The 20104-nt window shown below is 54.2% G+C and overlaps 1 protein-coding gene across 1 annotated transcript in view; it reads right to left on the bottom strand.

The window, feature by feature from the left end:
• Nucleotides 1-4201: 4201 nt before the first annotated feature.
• ZER1 (zyg-11 related cell cycle regulator) overlaps nucleotides 4202-20104 on the bottom strand; it is a 29507-nt gene continuing 13604 nt past the window's right edge. Inside the window, exons 4-16 of the mRNA XM_077768461.1 lie at nucleotides 19560-19996; nucleotides 19080-19256; nucleotides 18096-18210; nucleotides 17787-17933; nucleotides 17278-17451; nucleotides 13094-13309; nucleotides 12183-12224; nucleotides 11912-12031; nucleotides 10030-10145; nucleotides 9525-9713; nucleotides 8036-8133; nucleotides 6594-6696; nucleotides 4202-4401 (exon numbers count right to left, since the gene is read on the bottom strand). Of these exons, the coding sequence (XP_077624587.1) occupies nucleotides 4344-4401; nucleotides 6594-6696; nucleotides 8036-8133; nucleotides 9525-9713; nucleotides 10030-10145; nucleotides 11912-12031; nucleotides 12183-12224; nucleotides 13094-13309; nucleotides 17278-17451; nucleotides 17787-17933; nucleotides 18096-18210; nucleotides 19080-19256; nucleotides 19560-19996 (1992 nt within the window). The 3' untranslated portion in view covers nucleotides 4202-4343. The remainder of the gene's footprint in view (nucleotides 4402-6593; nucleotides 6697-8035; nucleotides 8134-9524; nucleotides 9714-10029; nucleotides 10146-11911; nucleotides 12032-12182; nucleotides 12225-13093; nucleotides 13310-17277; nucleotides 17452-17786; nucleotides 17934-18095; nucleotides 18211-19079; nucleotides 19257-19559; nucleotides 19997-20104) is intronic.

Below are 20104 nucleotides of genomic sequence, written 5' to 3' on the forward strand. Positions count from 1 at the left end.
GTGGAGTCAGAAATACCAGCACGACCTTGGGCAAATTATTGAACCACTCTGAGCTGTTTTCTGTCTATAGTGAGGACTGATAATAGCACCCCCCACACACTAAGGTGGTTGGGAGGATTAAATAATTACAATATCTAGCACGGACTGTCCTCTCCCCTGCTATAAAGCCAACACCTCACCCTGCCAGAAGGACTTGCCCAACCTGAGGCTTCAGGCTATTTTCAGAGGAAACCTCTGCAGCATTCACTGTTCACACTCCTTCAACTGTGTCCCCAGGGCATTCTCCATTCTTCCCTGCCTTTTCTCTTTCTTTCTTTCTTTCTTTCTNCACACCTCGCATTGATACCAGCATCCACCTTCTTTCTCCAACTGACCCTACAGTACACTCTTCTGACATCCACTGTTTTGCCAGCCCAGCATTCCATTTTCTGTTGAGGAACTGACGCTTCCCTATTCCGCGTGGTTCTGGGGGTACTGTGTCCCTCACTCCACAGGGTGGTAGGAGACATGTGGGCATGTGACTCCAGACGGCCAAACTTGGTTCCCTATTTCAATGTCCCCAGTGATTGGTTCTAGGTCGTGGACATGTGACTCAGCAGGGCCAATCAGAATCATTCCGAGAGTACTGTATAAATGCTGAGAAAGGGGCATTCTTCTGGAGCTCAAGTTTAAAGTATGGGATATAAGGGCACTGGCAGCTACCTTTACACCATGTGGAGACAGACTGTGGCAGGAGAGAATGAAGCCACCTTATAGAGACATAGAGATAAGCAGCAGTGAAAGAGGGAGTGAGAGACAGTCTTAGCAACATTGACTGGGCCCCGGATCCAGCTGTTCCTGAAACTAATGTTAACTCTCCCGGTTGCGTCAGTCAATGAATTCCCTCCCACCTTTGACTAGCCTGCATAGGTATTTGCGTTGTGTGGCTTTCACTTGCAAGTCAATCTTGGTTACTGCGATGGAAAGCTAGTGTGCTGAGTGGAAACACTTAAATAATCCTGAAGCTTCCGGGAGTCAGGCCTTGTGCTGGTGTCGAAGAGAGACAAAGTCAGACTCTAGTTAAAGTGGTAAGGACAGATGTTATCAGTAATATGCTCTTGCAATGTGAACTGAATGCAATTCTGAATGCCCAGGTGACTGGGCGTTTTAAAGGTAGGCTCAGGGAGTGGAGAGAGAGAACAGCAGAGGCTCAACAAGGCAGGGAAGTGAAAATGACAAAGGGTTGCTCAGTGTAGTGCTGATGAGGCCAGCGGTGTGTGCTGGGTGGCAGTAATTGAAGTTAGGTGCCTGTCCTCCCACAGGAACTAGGAAACGGAGGCCTGAGCCTTCCCAAACATTAGTTACACTTTGAAGGAATGGCCTTCAGGTCTCCTGAGTTGTAGATGATACAAATAGAATTCACAGGGACAGAAGTATACGCCACCGGAGGCCCTTTTTAGTAAATGCTCTAAGACAGGGTGGTGTTGGGGTTCTAACAAGGTAGCCTGGAGCTTTTTCAGACAGGCGTCTTAAGGGGGGGCTGGGGTCATCTTAGCGGTGCGACCTTGAGCTGTGTTAGCGATCATGGTTTTTAAAGTAGGGGGAGGGAGGGGCGCCTGGGTGGCTTAGTCGGTTAAGCGTCCGACTTTCGCTTAGGTCATGATCTCGCGGTTCGTGGGTTTGAGCCCTGCGTCGGGCTCTGTGCTGACTGCCAGCTCAGAGCCTGGAGCCAATTACAGAGTCTGTATCTCCCTCTCTCTCTGACCCTTCCCTGCTCACGCTGTCTCTCTCTCTCTCTCCCCTAGAAATAAATAAAAAAAATAAAAAAAAATAAAATAAAATAAAGTAGGGGGAGGGAGATGGACAAAGTCAGGTGTGGTCAGAGCCTGACCCAGGTAGTTCTTCTGGGTCAAGGTTGAGGCCTAGTTGAGAAGAGGGCTCTGGAGAGCCTGGCCAGAGTTTGCTCAAGAGGTGAGTCTTTGTTTCTGGACACTGGGCACATCACCCGCCTGGCACGTGTGCGGATGATCCCCTTCGATCTGTTACTTGCACCTAGACTTGTTCAGGGAAGAGCGCTCCCTGACCGGGCGCGGCCTCAGTGGTACTCAGGGGCACCGAGGGCACTGCTGGCCGTCACACCAGGACAAAGCCGGACTCCAGCGATGCCTCCGGCCCCTCCCACTTGTGCCCTTGTCCTTCACTTGGCTGCAACCACACGGGGTGCTTCACGGTTCTCCCCATAAGGCCCTTCTAGAAGGGCCCTCTGTCTATGATGTTCCCCACCCCGCCGGCCCGGCAGCCTTGCCTTTTGCAAGGTCTCCTCTGGTGCGAAGCCTCCCTCCCTCCCTGCTGGGGGACACCATGCTGTCTCTTGCGTCCACACTGAAGGTGCTCTTCCCTCCCCCACTGCTGCGCTGTGGCCCAGCTAACTCCAGTGTCCCCAGGGCCCCCCCCTCCGTGCCTACCAGCCCACAAGGGACGCCCTCTCTGTGCTCCCTGCTCACTGCACGCTGGGGCGTAATCTCAAGCCTAGCGCTGTCTCTACCATCAGACGCCACCACCCCGGGCAGGGTCCCCGTTGGGCTGTTGTCAGCTGTACCCCAGTGTCGGCTGGCATGGGGCTGTGGAGAGAACGCAGAGGAGCCAGGAACTTCAGCCCGATCCGCCACCTGTCCCCAGGCTGCAACTGACTGGCCCTCCGGGTCGGGCACGCATATCGACCCGACGTACCCTCCCCGCCGCAGATCCCCTCACTCGGCCCAGTGCCCAAACCCTCTCTGGACCCCGTCCCTTCTGCAAAAACGACACTCCGCTCTTCTCCACTTTGCACAAAAATGTATTTCTGTGACATCCCAAAGTACAGACATTTACTCAGGCCCCAGGTGGTAAAGCAACGCGATGAGAGCCCCGCCCCGGGTCTGGCTCAGGCCAGGTGAGCATGGAGGGCAGGCGCAGATGTGGCCTGTTTGCCAAGCTTGGGGAGCGCGGGGCAGCCGCCCCCGTCCCAGGGCAGGCGGGGACAGACTTCAGGGGAGAAGGCCTGCTGCCTCTCCCGGGGGCTGCTCGTCCAGCCTGTCCTGCCCGGAGGCAGAAATGCCAGAAGAATCCAAAACCAGGCCCAGGGAAGGAGGAAGGAAGAAAGGTCACCCCCGGAGGGATGCCTGCGGAGTCGGCCCTGCTTCCCCAGCGCCTTGCTCTGGAAGGGTGTCCTTACCACCGCCTGTCTCGCTAGAAGCAATTCGGAGCAAGGGAGGACCAGAAGGTATTTCGAGATACACTTGCGGCTCACACTTCTCTGAAACACAGCACGGAGGTTCCCGAGGCAAAGCCTGGGGACAAGGAGGAGAGGCTCGGAAGGGCCAGGCGGGGCCCCTGCAGGCTGGGCCCGGTGCTGGTCTGGAGGCAGTTAGCTGTTGCTGCGGGTCCGGGGACCTCCTGCCTCACAGAGAGACAAGTGGGCTCCTCCAGGCAGCGGGGGGCGGGTGGGGAGCGAATGAGGCCGGCTCAGTTCTGCTGGTGGGGTGCCTGGGCACCATGAGTACTGCGGGCAGGCGAAGGGCTGCGGGGGGAGGGGCAAGCCCCGGCCCCAGAGGTGCTGGCTTCCAGGGCCGGGGCAGGTGCGGGATCTGTTCGGCAGAAGAGGCAGTGGAATCTGCCTGAGTTCTGGCCAGCCCTGGGCTGGGGCCTTCAGTAGCCTGGGACCTGGTGGGAGACCAGGAGGCACCTCCATAGCAGCGTGGCCTCAGGCGGGCCTGGCCGGAGAACGGCGACGCGGCTGCGAGCCCCGCTCCTGAGCGTCCTCTGGGGCCGGGCCCGCCTGGGCCCGGGCACTCACTTCCTTGCTACAGGCGGCCCACGGCCGGAGCACCAAGGCATCTGGGAGACCCGGTGGGGCTAGTTTCCATCCCCCCCCCCGTCAGCCACACCCAGGAGTCCAGATGGGGTTCTCAGGCTTTGGGGGGGTGGGTTGGGGTGCTGGAGTGGGCTGTTAAAAGCCTGCTGCCTCTCCTAATGGGAAGTGAGGCCAGGGTCTGAGGTCACTGGGATGGGACTGGACTCTCACAACGTTAGAGGCATTTAGTCTGGTGGGGGCAGGAGTGAGTGGCAGCGATGAAGGCTTGGAGTTGGGGCTTGAGGATGGCCGAGGAAGCTGCGGGGACTCAAGGAGTGTTTCTTTTTGTTTTTGTACAGAAATCATACACACAAAACTTCACACTNAGGAAAAGCGTCGGTTGTGCAAAAGTCCCCCTGTGTCCCTTCACCCGGCGGGAGGCTCCCCGGTGGGGTTCTGCCAGCTGGGCTGCTTGAGAGCTTCCTCCTGGCCTCGTGGTCCAGAGCAGTGGCGGCCGTGGGGACGGAGGCCTCTATCTGGACGTGTCCATGTTCTCCTCTTTAAAGTTACTGCAGTGCTCAATCACCTTGCTGGAGACGCGGGAGAGACAGGATGAGAGGGCGGCCTCAGGTCAGGGTGGGCCCAGCCCTGCCTGGCTGATGAAGCAGACGTCACCAGGGACGCTGGCTGAGGTGACCGGCAGGCCCCTGAGGGATGCCCAGGAAAACACTACCTGCGGCCATGAACACCATCGGCGCCCTGTGCTCCCCTCCCCCCTCCCCCTGCCTCAGCGCCAGAGCCTCTGTGGTTAGGGGCTCCCCTGCAGCAGCTCGGGCCTGACCTTCACGACCCGCTGCTCCTTTCTTGAGCACTGTCTTCCTTCCTTTCCCCCTGCTTACCCAGGCGTTTTTTTTTTTTGTTTTTTTTTTAATGTTTTATTTATTTCTGAGAGGGAGAGAGAGAGACAACATGAGCAGGGGAGGGTCAGAGAGAGAGGGAGACACAGAATCCGAAGCAGGCTCCAGGCTCTGAGCTGTCAGCACAGAGCCCGACGTGGGGCTTGAACCCATGAACCGTGAGATCATGACCTGAGCCGAAGTCGGACGTTTAACCGACTGAGCCCCCCAGGCGCCCCTACCTGGGCCTTTTTCTTCTACAGAGTCTACCAGTGGGCCCCAAACTGCCTGCGTGTCACATTTGCCCAAAGGTTCGAGGTGATTGGGTGGGGGCTGCGGCACTACCCCTGCATGAGGGTCCCTGACACCCTGCAGAGGCAAGGCCAGGCCCCGGGCAGCGGTCGGGAACTACCACTGGGACTCAGGGCCCCAGTCTCTCGCCCCCTCTGGGCTGACCCTCGAGAAGCAGTGCCCTACTGCAGTCACCCTGGACCCCAGATGGCCTTCCCATTCAACACTAAGCTTTTGGGTTGTGCAGGGGCCAGGGGCAGTGTTCATGGCAGCCCCATATATATGCTGAAGAGGTGCTCAGGGTAGGGCAGGAGCGGGAGGGGTGGAGTGACTCCTGAGCTCCCTTGTAGTGTCACTCACATCTGCTTCAGATGGGCTGGCCAGCTTGGATACACATCTCAGGTCTTACGGGGATGTTCAAAGGGACTGGGGTAGGTTTATGGGTCAGTTTTTCCCAGCCTCTCAAATCTCCTGCAATCCCTCCTGATAGCTCCCAGACCCACCGGAAAAGAAAATCTAGGGTAGGCCTGTACATATTTAAGAATCTTTTCCGGTGACTCTTTAGGGAGATTCAGTTTGAGAACCACTCATTTTACCATTCTCAGACTCAGACAAATCTGTCAATGACTGTTTATGAAGTGCCTTTGCCACAGGAAGTGGCAGAAACAGCCGGCCCTCGGCAGCCCAGCGAGACCTTGTTTGAGAGCCTCTTAGCTCCAGGCCCTCCTCCTTGATGCTCCTGATTCTACACCGTGTTCACAACTGGGGTAAATGCAAGCAGGCTCCCTTCTGGAATGGAGCCCGGAGAGAGCGAGGTTGGTACTACCGACTGCCATGTGCAGGGTCCATGAAGGTGGCTCGTGCGCTGATGGGTGCGGGACCAGGGCTGCCGAGGTGTCAGACACGGCCGTGAAAACTGCACAGCAGCCGGGCCTGGCGGCTCTGGGAGCCTTTGCACCCGGAAACCCACTCCCACTTGCCCACCAGCTCTCGAGTGAGCTCTACCACCCTGTGGCCTCTCTTTATTTGGAAGCTCTTTGGCCAAAAGGTAATGATGAATTTTGGGGCGCCTGGGTGGCTCAGTCAGATAAACCTCTGACTCTGGCTCAGGTCATGATCTCACAGCTCGTGGGTTCGAGCCCCGTGTCGGGCTCTGTGCTGACAGCTCAGGAGTCTGCATTGGATCCTGCATCTCCCTCTCTCTCTGCCCTTCCCCCATTCACTCTCTGTCTTTCGAAAATGAGTAAATGTTAAAAAAATAAATAAATGAATAAAAAATGATGACTTCCGACCTGACTTGCTAAGGGCCAGTAAAGAGAGGAAGAATTCGTTGGGAGTAAGAGAAAGCGAAGCTTACGAATGAGGACAATGATGCTCTGTCTGCAGCCGGATGATCTAGTTTCCAGCCACACTGTGGCCGAAATGACGTTCAGGGAGGCCCCTGCTGGACGTGGGGTACACTGTCCACTCCACGCTCAACTCCTGCGTTGCCCCTGGGAATCTCAGCCAGCCCTAACCCCCAGAGCCCCCCCCCCACCGTGGTGTCCCCCACAACCCTAAACCAAGGCTGCAAATGGAAACACTGCCCATCTTACCGGGCCATTTCCTTGGTCTCCTGCCGGGCGGTGGCCATCTTGATCATGTCCCTCAGAAGGGGCAGCCCCCCTTCTTTGATCAGCAGGGGGCAGTACTTGTCGGCTGCGGGAGGGGCAGACAGCAGGTGGTCAGGGGAGGTCTTCCCAGCACCCTGTGGCCCAGAACCCACCCTTGCGGTGAGGGCCGCCCGCCCAGAGGGGTGGGGTGCAGACGCAGGCCTGGTGAGGACTCCGTTGCACCCGGGAGGAGGCGTGCTTGCCCGGCCCCTTGGGCCTGAGCTCCTGGGTTTATTGCGGGATCAAGGGGTGAGTCCTTGGAAAAGGTGACTTTGGTAAAACTACAGATTCGTAGGCCCTGCCCTCGGGCATTCTGATTCAACAGACCCAGGAGCCTGCATGCCTGTATTTGTTTGTATTTTTAACAAAATGCCACCAGGCGATGCTGGTGACCAGCCAGGTTGGAACCACCGCTCGTGCCTATTATTGGGCGGTTTCATGGTTCTTGCCGATAAAGAACATTCTAGTGCTCAGGACCCAGGGCTTTACACTCTGTGGAGAACACGGGCATTTCAGTGGACCACTGCCCCCCCAACCCCCCACCCCCGGCCNTAGGAGCTATTTTTATCCCCTCCATTTTATAGATGAAAGAACGGAGGTTCAGAGAGACAGAGGCTTGTCCAAGGGGGTCCCAGCTCAGGGCGCTTTCCTCCGTCCTACACTGCCTCTCTGACGGAAGGCACTACCTTTTCGTAAGGCTAACCTCAAGCAGTAATGAAAAAGGCGAATGCTTATTGGAGAGCTGGTATGGGCCAAGCACTGTTCTAAGCACTTCACACACATCTGATTTTACAGCAATCCTGTGTTTATCCCATTTTAAAGATGAGGAAACCGAGGCCCAGAGAGGTTGAATAACTCGCAAGAGGTCACATGACCAGGAAGAAAGACATTGAGGGTCAAACCTGGTCTGTCATCAAGGTCTGTTAGTGCTGCACCTCTCTCTCCTCCACCCAAAGCCACTGAGTAGAGGACGTTCAGTCTCTTTGAGGGGAGGGCAGGACTCTCTTTGCGGAATAAAGTTAGGATTGCTTTAAAGTTCTCTCCTGTTCCCTGGGAAGTCTGTTTCCTCGGGGGTTGGTTCTCTGTTGCGGTTGCTTTTACTCCATCTTCCAGAAGGCACGGAGATTTTTGACTAGTCACTTATCTAGAAGCGGGAGGCATTAAGAAAGCTGTCTGGGAGCTCTGGACGGGCCGGCTGGCCTGCCTGGCTTGCTTCTGGAGATGAGGCCAGGCCAGCCATTATGCTGGGCGGCCCGAACATTCTGGAAAGAGGAGGGCTGTGTGCTCTTAGTGCTCCTCATCTGGTTATAAGCTCCCTGAGGACAAGCCGGCTTGCAGCCAGGGGAGCGTCCCTGCGTCTGAACAAAGGATGAGTGGGTACTCACGGTAGACAGACACGAGGTTGTACAGGGCCCAGGTGGCCCAGTGCTGGCTGACAGGGGAGATGCCCTGGGGAAGGAGGCGAAGAATTGGCTCGAACGACCTGTGGAAAGAAAAATCAAGGTCACATCTCATGCCAGGGGCATCTTCTCTTGTGGAGGGTTCTCCTTCTGGAGGGTCCTGTAGCCAACCCAAACGGCTAGTAGGATACAATGGATACAGGGCCATCTTGCCTGTCAGTGCACTTCAGGCTCCACAAAGGGAGCTCCCTTGTGAGGGAGGTCAAGAGCACGGACGTGCATGGGAGGTAGGAGGGACGCAGATTAGGTGGTGTAGAAACAGAGCCCCTGGCAAGAAGGAAAGACCCAGTCTTGGGGGAGGCAGGGAGAAGTACCCTGAGAAACAGAAGTGTGACTGCACTTCTTAGAATGGCCTTTTTTTTTTTTTTAATGTTTATTTACTTTTAAAAGGGCGGAGGAAGGGGGGTGGACAGAGGATCTGAAGTGGGCTCTGTGCTGACAGCAGAGAGCCCGATGTAGGGCTCGATCTCACAAACCATGAGATCATTACCTGAGCCAAAGTCAGACACTTAACCCACTAAGCCACCCAGACACCCCGACACTTCGTAGAATGGCCTTCTATGGGCCCTATGGAGTCATGGTCCAGGGGCGCTTGGGGGGCTCAGCTGGTTAGGCCTCTGACTTCGGCTCAGGTCATGATCTCACGGTTCATGAGTTCAAACCCCGCATCGCGCTCTGTGCTGACAGCATGGAGCCTGGAGCCCGCTTCCAGTTCTGTGTCTCTCCTTCTCTCTGCCCCTCCCCTGCTCACGCTCTCTCTCTCTCAAAAATAAAGAAACATTAAAAAAAAATGTATGTGCAGACAGACCCCCTGGCCCAGTGATTCACTCCGTCTCTCCTTGGGAACGACAGCAACTGGAGCATTAGCAAGGCCACGAGCAGGCGCCCCTTCCTCCCAATGTGGGTTTTCAGCGTCAGCGTCAATCAGTGCAAGATGGCCCATCTGCACATTGAAAGTGACCGAGTCCCATCCCTTGTGGCTGGAAACTCAGTCACAAGCTAGGAAGACTTGATGCCCGCTGGACTGCACAGAATTAAATCCGTGCAGAGGGAAATTGCCAGAAGAGGGGGTCACAAGACTGTGAGGAGAGGTCCTTGCAGGGACCAAGCTCATGAATGGTTTCGGTTTTATTTCCTATTGTGAGTCTGTTATTTTCTCCTTTTTTCATCCCACAGACATGCATGTATCAAATGCCTGTAAACAGGAAGCTCTGGGTACACGCAGCTGCTGATGTGCATGAAACGTGCACAAAGCTGTATGGGTGCGATGTGTGCCATGTGCTGTGCGTGGACCCCAGTGAGACCTGACGGCGACTAGAAGAAAGGCAAGCAGCTCTCACCAGACCGTGCTGGGAACGAGTGTCCTGTCTGCAAACGGTGCCCCCTCGCACAGCCACCCCTCCTCCCTCCGCACCTGTAATTGATATTTCTCCGTGAGTTGATGTCCCAGCTCTGGATGGCTGCCCACATGCGCTCCTCCACCTCCTCCCGCTGGGGTTCACAGATGCCCCATGCCTCGGGCCCGTCGAACATGATGTGGGAGAGGACGCCGCAGGCGTTATACGAAACCTCGATTCCGTCGGCTTTGCTCTCCAGCAGGTTGCTGCCCAGAAGAGAGAAAAATCCCTCTAAGTCCCTCTTCAGACACCAGCTGCTGGACCCCAGCTTACAAACCAGATGCCAGAGGTACTGCTGATTTATCCCTTATTATCCGTACCCAGATGACTTCTAAAAAATTAGGATCTGAGATCGCTTAAAATATAGCTACAAGAGGACCTCTTATGGAGGGTTGAAAGAAACCATCGGGGACATTTCTAACAGAAATCCAGGCTAAGACCAACTACTGCAACTCAAGCATAGATTAGAGCTCTGAGCATCCTGGCGGTCAAGGCAAAAAGGGAAAGGAAAGAAATACTAACCTGAAGACACTGATAAATTGGGAAGTCATTAGTTGGGGCCGCAGCTCCTTCACCTCTGCCACATTCCCCAAGAGTCCTAGCATATTCCGATGCAGTTCCTGCTTCTCTGGGAATTCCTGGCAAAATGAGAGCCATTGGGACCACATCAGTTAGTACTTAATTAGTGTCTGGTTTTGTTAACCTAGAAACTTGATGGGTATCTGTCTGGCCACTCCGACTGGACAAAGAGGGGGAGCAATATGCCCATATGTCTTCTAAGACACCTGGGACAGTGTTGGCCACATACTATATGGGATTAAAATGGTGGGGACTCCTTGCCACAAAATCAAAGGCTGAGCGGAGAGCTGACCTATAAAACTGCAAATAGAACAGACATGGTTCTATCTGCCAAAGCTCAAAATATAGTTTAAGGGAATCTTTGTAGAAACTAGAGCAAGAAAATACAGGATGAGTTTGTTTTATTTGTTTAATAATGGCTACCATTTATTTATTGTTTTTAAAGTCAGCTCTATGCCCAATGTGGGGCTTGAATTCACGACCCTGAGATCAAGAGTCACATGCTCTACCGACTGAGCCAGCCAGGCATCCCCAGGATGAGTTTTAATTTTTTTTTTAACATTTTATTTTTGAGAGACACAGAGCGCAAGCAGGGGAGGGCAGAGAGAGGGAGACATAGAATCTGAAGCAGGCTCCAGGCTCTGAGCTGTCAGCACAGAGCCTGATGCAGAGCTCAAGCCTACTAACTGTGACTTCATGACCTGAGCTGAAGTCAGACGCTTAATTGACTGAGCCACCCAGGTGCCCCTGTTTTAAATTTTCTTTTTTAACATTTGTTTATTTTTGAGAGACAGAGAGACAGAGCATGAATAGGGGAGGGGCAGAGAGAGAGAGAGAGAGAGAGGGAGACACAGAATCGGAAGCAGGCTCCAGGCTCTGAGCTATTAGCACAGAGCCCGAGGTGGGGCTCGAACTCACGAGCTGTGAGATCATGATCTGAGCTGAAGTCGGCCGCTTAACCGACTGAGCTACCCAGGCGCCCCACGGTGCCCCTGTTTTAAAAGAACATCCTGGGGCGCCTGGGTGGCTCAGTCAGTTGAGCGTCTGACTCTTGGTCTCAGCTCAGGCCTTGATCTCAGGGTCGTGAGTTCAGGCCCCACACTGGGCTCTGTGCTGGGTGTGAAGCATACTTAAAAAAAAAAAAAGAAAAAAGAGGGGTGCCTGGATGGCTCCGTCGGTTAAGGGTCAGACTCTTGATTTCAGCTCAAGTCATGATCTCACGGTTCATGGGATCAAGCCCTGTTTTGGGCTCCATGCTGACAGCACTGAGCCTGCTTGGGAGTCTCTCTTTCCCTCTCCCTCTGCCCTCCCCTGCTCATGTACAGTTTTCCTCTCTGTCTCTAAATAAATAAACTTAACAACAAAAAAAAAGAAAGATAAAAAGAAAGAAAGATGGAAAAAAAAAGACCATCCTACTGGTGGTGCCTGGCTGGCTCAGTAGCTAGAGTGTGCAACTCTTGATCTCGGGGTTGTGAGTTCAAGCCCCAGGCTGAGTGTAGTGATTACTTAAAATTACAATCTGAGTAAACAAATATAAAATAAAATAAAATAAAATGCCATCTACTGGACAGAATTCTGTCCAGCTGACTCCCCAGTGGTCCCCAGCCAGACTGTGAGGAGCCCAGAAATTGCTGCGAAGAAGGACGGGGCTGGGTTTTCCCTTGGAGGGAGGCTCTAAGAGAGAGGGTGGGCCTGAGAGTCAGCCCTTCCCTAGGAACTGTGGGGAGAGGGGCTGCTGACAGATGGGGTTGGTGAGAAGCTTGGGGACGGGCCAGCGGTCACGTGGGTGGCCAGGGAGGCCGCTGCCGCTGGAGACGGGCAGTACCTTCAGGCAGTCCAGGAAGAGCTTCATGCCGTTGAAGTTGAGGAACATCTCACAGTTGTCGGGCGTCTCGTCCGTGATGTTCCACAGGGCGCTCCAGGAGAACTCCATCACCTGGTCACACTGAAGGCAAGAGAGGGCTCAGCACAGCCCGCCTGGAGGGCCCCACAGGCTGCGGGGGTCCCCCTGACGAAATATGGGTCTCCTCCAGGGGCAGACCGTCCCCTCGTGGGCTAGGGGAAGGGCAGAGTAGCTTCATGAAAACTCGACTTACTATCTTGTCCAGCAGCTTCTTCTGAATCAGCTTCAGCATGGTCTGTGGGCAGAGAAGAGAACTTGCAGGGGACCAGGGCTCGAGAGCTACCGTGTCCCCCCCCAAGACAGAGAGAGAGTCAGCACAGCAGTTCTCTTCCTGGTGGATGCTTCCAGACAAGACCAGATTCACCTGTCTGCTCTGAAGAAGTGCGACCCACAGGCTTGGGCTCTGGTGGCAGGAGGCCTGGGGGCCAGTCCTGACTCGACCCCGACCCCCCATGTGGCCCTGGCCTCTGTGGGCTCCGGCCTAGCCAGCCATAAAGTAAGATGGGAGACTGCATATTCCTGCTTCATTCTTTCCTCCCACTCTTGAGCAAACACTGATCTCCCAGGCGCCACACTAGGAAGTGCTGGGGCTGTCATGACGCAGGAAGGGACAAGCATGTGCCTTTCCCCACAGAATCACAACCCAGCGGGGAGGCCACATGACACAGACAGTCCCTCAGATGCTTATTTCACCCCAGTTAGAAAGACCCAAGAGGAGGGGCGCCTGGGTGGCTTAGTCGGTTAAGCGTCCAACTTTCGCTTAGGTCATGATCTCACGGTTCGTGGGTTCAAGCCCCGCGTCGGGCTCNCTCCCTCTCTCCTAGAAATAAAAAAAAAACACTTAAAAAAAAAAAAAAAAGAAAGACCCAACAGGGGACTTGGTCTGAGGGGCCAGGAGTGGCTTGGACAGTGGGATTAAATGGATGGATAGAGAGAGAAGGTGCCAGAGTGTTCCAGATGGAGGAAATGTCCAGGGACATAAGCCACATTCACGGTTAGGAGACTCGTCCTTGGGTCTGGCTGGCCTAGCAGCGGCAGTGGGGCTAGGGAAGAGGAAGGGGGGCGGGAGGGAGGTGGGGGTAGGCCCAGGCCGCGGGCACGCACCACGACAAAGCCCATCTTGCCCACGGCCTCCTTGTGGTCGTTGTCCACCTGGCAGACCAGGGCGTTGCACAGGTGCACGGCGATTCGCTGGATCGACTCGTCCTGCCGCGTGGGGTTGAGGATGCTGAGCAGCAGCTCGTTGACACGGCGGTACTGGAATTCCAGCTCCTCAGGGATGCTGAAGTTGCAGAGAGTCAGGCAGCAGTTCCGCTGGACCTGGGGACGGGCCGGGAGACAAGCGAGGCGCAGTCAGGGTCACACTCCAGGGGCTCCAGGGCTCCCTAAGAGGTGTGGGGCCAGCCCGAGCCGTGCTGGTCCGGAAGGCTTTCTCAAAGAGGAGACTGTGGGGCTTTTTTTCTTTTTTTTTTTTTAACATTAAAAAAAAAAAAAGCCAAACCCATGAAATATACTCTTCATACAGAAGAGGGCATAATAAAACACAAACGTATAGATTCTTTAGAAGCATTTATGAAGCAAACAAGCCTTCTAACAACCGTGTAACCACCACCTGGGTCAGGAAACAACAGTGTCAGCACCCGGAAATCCCCACAGGTCCCTTTCCTGATCAGAACCCCCCCTCCCCAGCAGAGGGAAGTTCTATTCCTGCATTTCTGTTTGGGGCATTCTCCAGCATCCTGCTTATGGTCGTTCAACCGTAGGTTGGCCAGATCAACGGTGTTGTCGTAAGTGGCTGAAAAGCATTCATTCTTCCGCTGCAGTCTGGCACTTCGATTTATTCGTCCACGCCACTGTGGGCGGACATCTGAAGGGGGCTTCAGGGTTCGGCCACCTCAATGTCTGGTGCACGCATCCCGGCATCCGCGCACACGGGCTTCTCCAGGACACAGGCGCAGGGGCGGGGCTCCAGGGCCACACCACGTGCACGTCTTCAACTTTACCAGGTAACACCAGACTGTCTGCCAACGCGCTGAACCAGTTCACAGAGCCACTGGCAGAGCAGGAGACCTCAAGCTGCTCGACCTCTTCTATTTCTTTCTGTGTTGTCTGTGGGCCTTTTTTTTTTTTTTTTTTTTTTTTAAGTATTTGCAGTGCATTTGCCTATGATTTGCTTCCATCATCCTTTCTCATGAGATTTTGGGAGATCGTCATACTTTATTAGTTACGTAACTTAGAGGGTACCACCCTTAGTTAACTCTTTGTCTTTTTTACCCCCAAATACACATCTCGTTCTTAATTTGAGAAAAAATTTATTTTTAATTACAACAGCAATAGTCACTATAAAAAGTTCAAATAGTACTCTTTGGGCAAAAAGTTAAAGGCTCTCCCTTTATTCCCCAGAAGTTATCGCTGTTAAAAGTTTTGTGCACGTCCTTCTAGATTTTTCTATCATGCAAATACAAATATATATTTGGGGGAGAGGAGAGGCAAAAAAGGTATTATACATATTGGCCCAAAACTTCTCCTCACATATCAACATGCACTGGACATCTTTCTACATTAGGGCGTACAGATTGACCATAATGTCCCAGTGTGTGGGTGGACTGTCTGATACTTTTCTAGGTCTCTATTGCTAACATTCTGGTTTCCTCTAAAAACATCTCAACTGTGGAATACCTAGACCTAAAGATAAATGCACTTACAGTTTTGGCAAATTCTGCTGGTTGCCCTCCCAAAAGGTTGTACGGTACATACCTCACCAGGGGGAAACATGCAGAAGTGCTCCTTCCTGGCCTTTGTCAATGTTGGGGATCATTGGTCTCTTGAGATGATATCTTATTGTTTTAATTTTCATGCTTTGATAGAGTTTATTAATTTGGGAGTCTTTGACTAGCATTTTTGTCAAAAAAAAAAAAAAAGACATCCCTTGGACCTGATTATAAAAAATCAATCTAGTGTTAGATTTATTTCTAGGTATTTTACGGCTTTTGGTGCAAGTATAAATGGGATCGATTCCTTGATTTCTCTTTCTGTTGCTTCATTGTTGGTGTATAGGAATGCAACCGATTTCTGTGCATTGATTTTATATCCTGCAACTTTGCTGAATTCATGGATCAGTGTAGCAGTTTTTTGGTGGAATATTTTGGGTTTTCCACATAGGGTATCATATTGTCTGTGCAGAGTGAAAGTTTGACTTCCTCTTGGCCGATTTGGACGCCTTTTATTTCTTTGTGTTGTCTGCTTGCTGAGGCTAAGACTTCCAAATAACAGTGGTGAGAGCGGACATCCCTGTCTTGTTCCTGACCTTATGGGGAAAGCTCTCGGTTTTTCTAAAATCAATCCCAGTGTGTAAGTTGCTCTCAAGTCTGGGGTAGGCAGGCAGTGGGAAAGCGGACCTTCTCATCTCTGGAGAGGCTGCATCACCACCATAGCCTTTCTGGAGGATAACTTGAGAATACATCCCAGATGCTTTAAAAATACACCTACCCATTGTCCCAGCAAGTCCCAGTCACGTATTATAAGGACGATCCATTAAGCATGGTCAGCAAAGCCTTATTTGATTTGGCAAGAAATGAAAAAGCAACCAAACTGTTCATCCATGGGCGCTGATTCAGTACCTGCAGCCCAGACATTCGGGGCCAGCCTGTCCTGCTATTCTGTGGGCGGGGCTTGGCCACCGCCTCCCAGCTCTAGCACAATCGGCACCAGAGGGGCCTTCCCTGAATGAGGACGCTGAACACCATTCAGGCACGAACAATTACAAAACAATGGTTAAACCTGGCTGTGGGGAGGAGGAGAGCTGGCCTGTGAACTTCCACTTCGCAGTTGACACATTTTCATAGTACGCATGACCCTCGAACCACTTGAGGGCTAGGGGCCCCCGAACCCCCCACCCCTGGCTGCCGCACAGCTGCAAATCCACATATACCTTCTGACTCCCCCCAGGACTTCACCACTAATAGCCTACTGCCGACCAAAAGCCCTAGTGATAACATTAACTGTGGATTAACACACATTTTGCACATTACGTGCTCTATATCCTGTAGTGCTACAGTACGGTAAGCTAGAGAAAAGAAAAGGTTAGTAAGAAAATCATAAGCGGGGGGGCACCCGGGTGGCTCAGTCGGTTAAGCAACGGACTTCTTGATTTCGGCTCAGGTCATGATCTCACGGTTTATAAGGTCGAGCCCCGCATCAGGCTCTGAGCTGACCAGTGTGGAGCCTGCTTGGGATTCTCTTTCTGCCCCTCCCCGGCTTGTGCGACCCAAAGCGCACACGTGCGGTCTCACCAAAAATAGAAACACTTTTAAAAAAGAAGTTTCGAAAAAAAAAAAAAAGAAAGCAAATCATGAGAGAAAATACACTAACAGTACTGTACTGTCTTTGTCAAAATTGGCATGTAAGTGGGCCTGCACAGTAGAAACCGGTGTTGTTCAAAGGTCAGCTGTGCTTGAACGTGTTTGTTTTCTAAGCATTAGGTGTCTTAATTTTGTGAGCAGAAAAGAAACATTGTTTAAGAAATTCCCTTGTAAAAATGTTTGTGGATTATGGGAATGTTCACATGCGGAAGACACTGTTAAAATAAAAATCCACATTATACAAATAGTAAGTGCAGAATGATCCCCTTTACTAAATAAACACGCACAGGCTAAATCCTGAACAAGTACTCAACATCAACTGTGGCTATTCTGGGTGGTGGGATTATGGGTGTTTTTTTTTTCTTTATATCTGTAATTACAATCTTTCTATGGTAAAAAGTTTCGTTATTTTTTTTTTAAAAGAAATATATACTCTTTAAAAGTAAGCGGTACACCCAGTGTGGGGCTTGAACTCATGACCCTGAGATCAAGAGTCACATGCTCTACTGACTAAGCCAGCCAGGTGTCCCCATAGTTTTGTTATTTCTATAATAAAAGCAGCTCTTGGGGGGGAAAATACCCCCCAGCAAAGTGTTATGAAGGGCTGAGGAGTCAGCATGAGCGGAGGCCCAGGGGCAGAAGAGGGTCCCTGGGTGGCGGGTGGCAGTGGGTGACGGACTGATCAGGTGGGGTTGGGTTATGGGGCCCTGAACGCCAGGTCCCAGAGTTTGGGAGGGATGCCGTGGGTAAGAGGGCTGGCCGCGGGGCGGGGGGGAGCGCAGGCAGTGCACAGCCAGGCAAAAAAGGGTGAGAGCAAGCATGGCCCTTGAGGGACTGCAAGCCGGCTGGTGAGGCTGGGGCACGCGGAGAGCAGGGAGGGGGGCGGCTGCGCCAGAGCATGCGGGGCTGTCACGGGTAGGGGCTCACCGTCACCTCCTGGTAGGACTCCATGCCATTCAGCACCACCTGGATGACCTGCCGGCGCAGCCTGATGCTCTGCTCGGAGCGGTACTCGGAATTGGTCAGGTAGAAGAGGGCAGCGCTGCCCGTGACTTGAATGTTCTTGTCATACTTGTGGCACTTGAGGGCCGTGATGACCAGCTGTGTGAAGACAGGGTACGGGCCTGGGTTGGCGAGTCCTGTTAAAGCTGTGTAGGGCCACGCCTAGGGCTCTGCAGGAGGGGCAGATGGGTCGTCTGGGGTGCAGCTTACCCCGATCCTGTTCTCTGAGAGAAGGGAGGGTTGGGGGCAGAAACCAGGGCGACCCTGCGGTGCCGGGGCTGGGGCTCGGGGAGGGGGGTAGGACTGCCGGTGTCCTGGGGATGAGGGGGACGAGCAGAGGAGGGACGGGGGCTCTGGGGACATGGCTAGCCGAGTCCACGACCTGCCAGGCGGGGATGGACCGGAGACCGAGGACCCCCGGGGCCAGGGCTGACCTTCAGGGCCCGCAGAAGCTGGTTGCAGCGCTCGATGCGTGCGATGTCAAAAAGCAGGTTGATGGCCCGTGAGGTGATCTCAGGCCTGTGCTCCGTGTAGGCCTCGATGGCATTCAGCACCTGCTCCTCATTTTTGTCACCACTTACCTGGGAACGGAACGTGCTCAGAGCCACTGGAAGAGGCCAAGCGGTAGGATCCTCGGATCCCAGCTCCGCCTCTAGCCCCAGGGCAGACACCCTGGGGTCCCCAGCCCACCCCTTCCCTCCCCCCAGGGCTCCCTACTCCTCCCCTCCCCCACTCCCTCTCACTTTGTAGGCGGGAATGTGTGTGAGGCGGCACAGGGAGGTCTCGAAGAGCCCAAGGAACTGCAGTGGCCTCTTCAGGGCCCGGAAAGGCATGATGCTGCTCTTGGAAGGCTCAATGCTGGGGGAAGAGCGTGCCGGGGTCAGTGGCCCGTGGACCGGGGCTGCCCTGCGATGAGAAGGGCTTCTCCCTGGGGGTGGCTAGCCATTTACTTGGGGCCCTCTTCTAGGCCCTCCAGCCTCATCTTTTTTTTTTTTTTTTTTCCTTTTTAAGGGCAAGGAACATAGACCCTCCCCCCCCCCAAAAGGAAGGGTGGCAAGGTCACGTTGTATAACATGTGGGGCGGGAGATACTGCTGCAGCCACCTCTGGGAAATAGCATCTGCCATTCTGGTGAGGATGTGCCACCCTTCGCTTCTACCCACAGTCATGAAGCGACATGCCCATCAGGCAAACCCCGCTGAAGTATGGCTGAGGGTAGGGATTACAGCCAATTACGGCCGGAGGGGTTTGAATCCGATCTCTCAACCAACCAAGCCAGGAAGACACCTATCTGCTGTGACACCTAATGTGCGGTGGACACTGCCGGCCGTCTTAACGCCCCCACCCTGCCCTGTCCAGTCTGAGTGTCCTAATTTCCCGTTCGCTCCTCAAGCTTGCGCCTTCCAGCCTTTACATATGCTATTCCCTCTGCTGGAACACCTTTCCTCTGGCAGCCTTAGACAGAGCTTTTAGGACGGCGTGGATGCCATTCCTCCTTTTTCCTTCCTCCTTCCTGATCTTCAGGGCAACCCCACAGCCCTGTGCCTCTCTTATCACCGTCCTAGTAATGACTCCTCTGTCCCCACTAGCTCACACAGATTCGAGAGGGCAGGGTCTGATTCGTTTCTTTATCTCCAGCACCCGGCACAGGCCTCGGCAGAAGGGCACTCGGTAAATGCTTGCTGAATGACAGACACCCGCCGGCAACCATGGCAGGTGGGTCCCCACCTAGTCTGCCCTGCCTCCTCGTCCATCTTGGAGATGCTGCAGTTCTCCAGGATCATGTGGCCAGAGATGTCCAGGGACATCAGGTTCCCCAGCTTTTGCACAAAGAGGCTCAGCACCTTGCGAGTCAGCTTGAACTTGTAGTAGCTGGAGAGGCGGTCTCGGGAGATGTCCAGGTGTCTGGAGGTTGGAGCGGGGGCCACAGGTCAGAGCCGGACACAGGTCGGGGCCGCCTCGGAGACCCCTGCTCCTGCGGCCCGTGGCAGGGGAGGGGCCAGCCCTGCCGCAGCTGCTCCAGGGCATTCTGGGAGAAAGCCTGCTGGGCCCCAGAAGCCCTGAGGCAGCCAGAACACTGGGTTTAAGGAAGGGGACAGTCTCTTCCATCCCCACTGCGGCCCGGCCGGGGGCTCACGAAAGCTCGCGGGCCTGCCAGCAACCCCCCTCCCCACCCACGCCCCGGTGAGCTCTGGGTCAGCAGCTCACCGCAGCTTGTGCAGCTGGACGATGACCCGGATGTGGTCATCCGACAGGTCCATGTTGTAGAGCACGAGGGACACCAGGCTGTCTTTCCACTGGGTGAGGAAGGCCGCGTCACTCGTCTGGATGCCCGAGAGGTCCAAGGCAGCCAGTGAGTTGAGCGGCCGTAGCAGGGACTCCACAGGGACCCCGTCGATCATGCGGCCCAAGTTGAGGAAGCGTAGGCGGCTGAAGCCCTCAAAGGTGAAGTCCTTGACCAGCACCTGGCAGGTGGGGTTGACGAGGCACTCGTCTTCACAGCCCCCTGGGTTCTCCTCCTCGTAGAAGATGTTTGCACAGCCGAAGAGGCTCAAGGATACCAAGGTGTGGCTAAAGCTCCTCAGCGTCTGGAGGCTCTTGGCGGACAGCTTCTCACAGTTGGTCAGGTAGAGCTCTACCAGGTCCTGGGAGCAGGCACAGCTGCGTCACCAGCACAGCCCTCCCAGCCCCAGGCCTGGCCCCAGACGGCAGCTGAGCTTAGGGACAGGGGGTGGGGGCGTGGGGGGGGCGCG

This window comes from Crocuta crocuta, unplaced genomic scaffold (genome assembly GCF_008692635.1).
Source record: "Crocuta crocuta isolate KB4526 unplaced genomic scaffold, BGI_CrCroc_1.0 scaffold35, whole genome shotgun sequence".
NCBI classification, from domain to species: domain Eukaryota; kingdom Metazoa; phylum Chordata; class Mammalia; order Carnivora; family Hyaenidae; genus Crocuta; species Crocuta crocuta.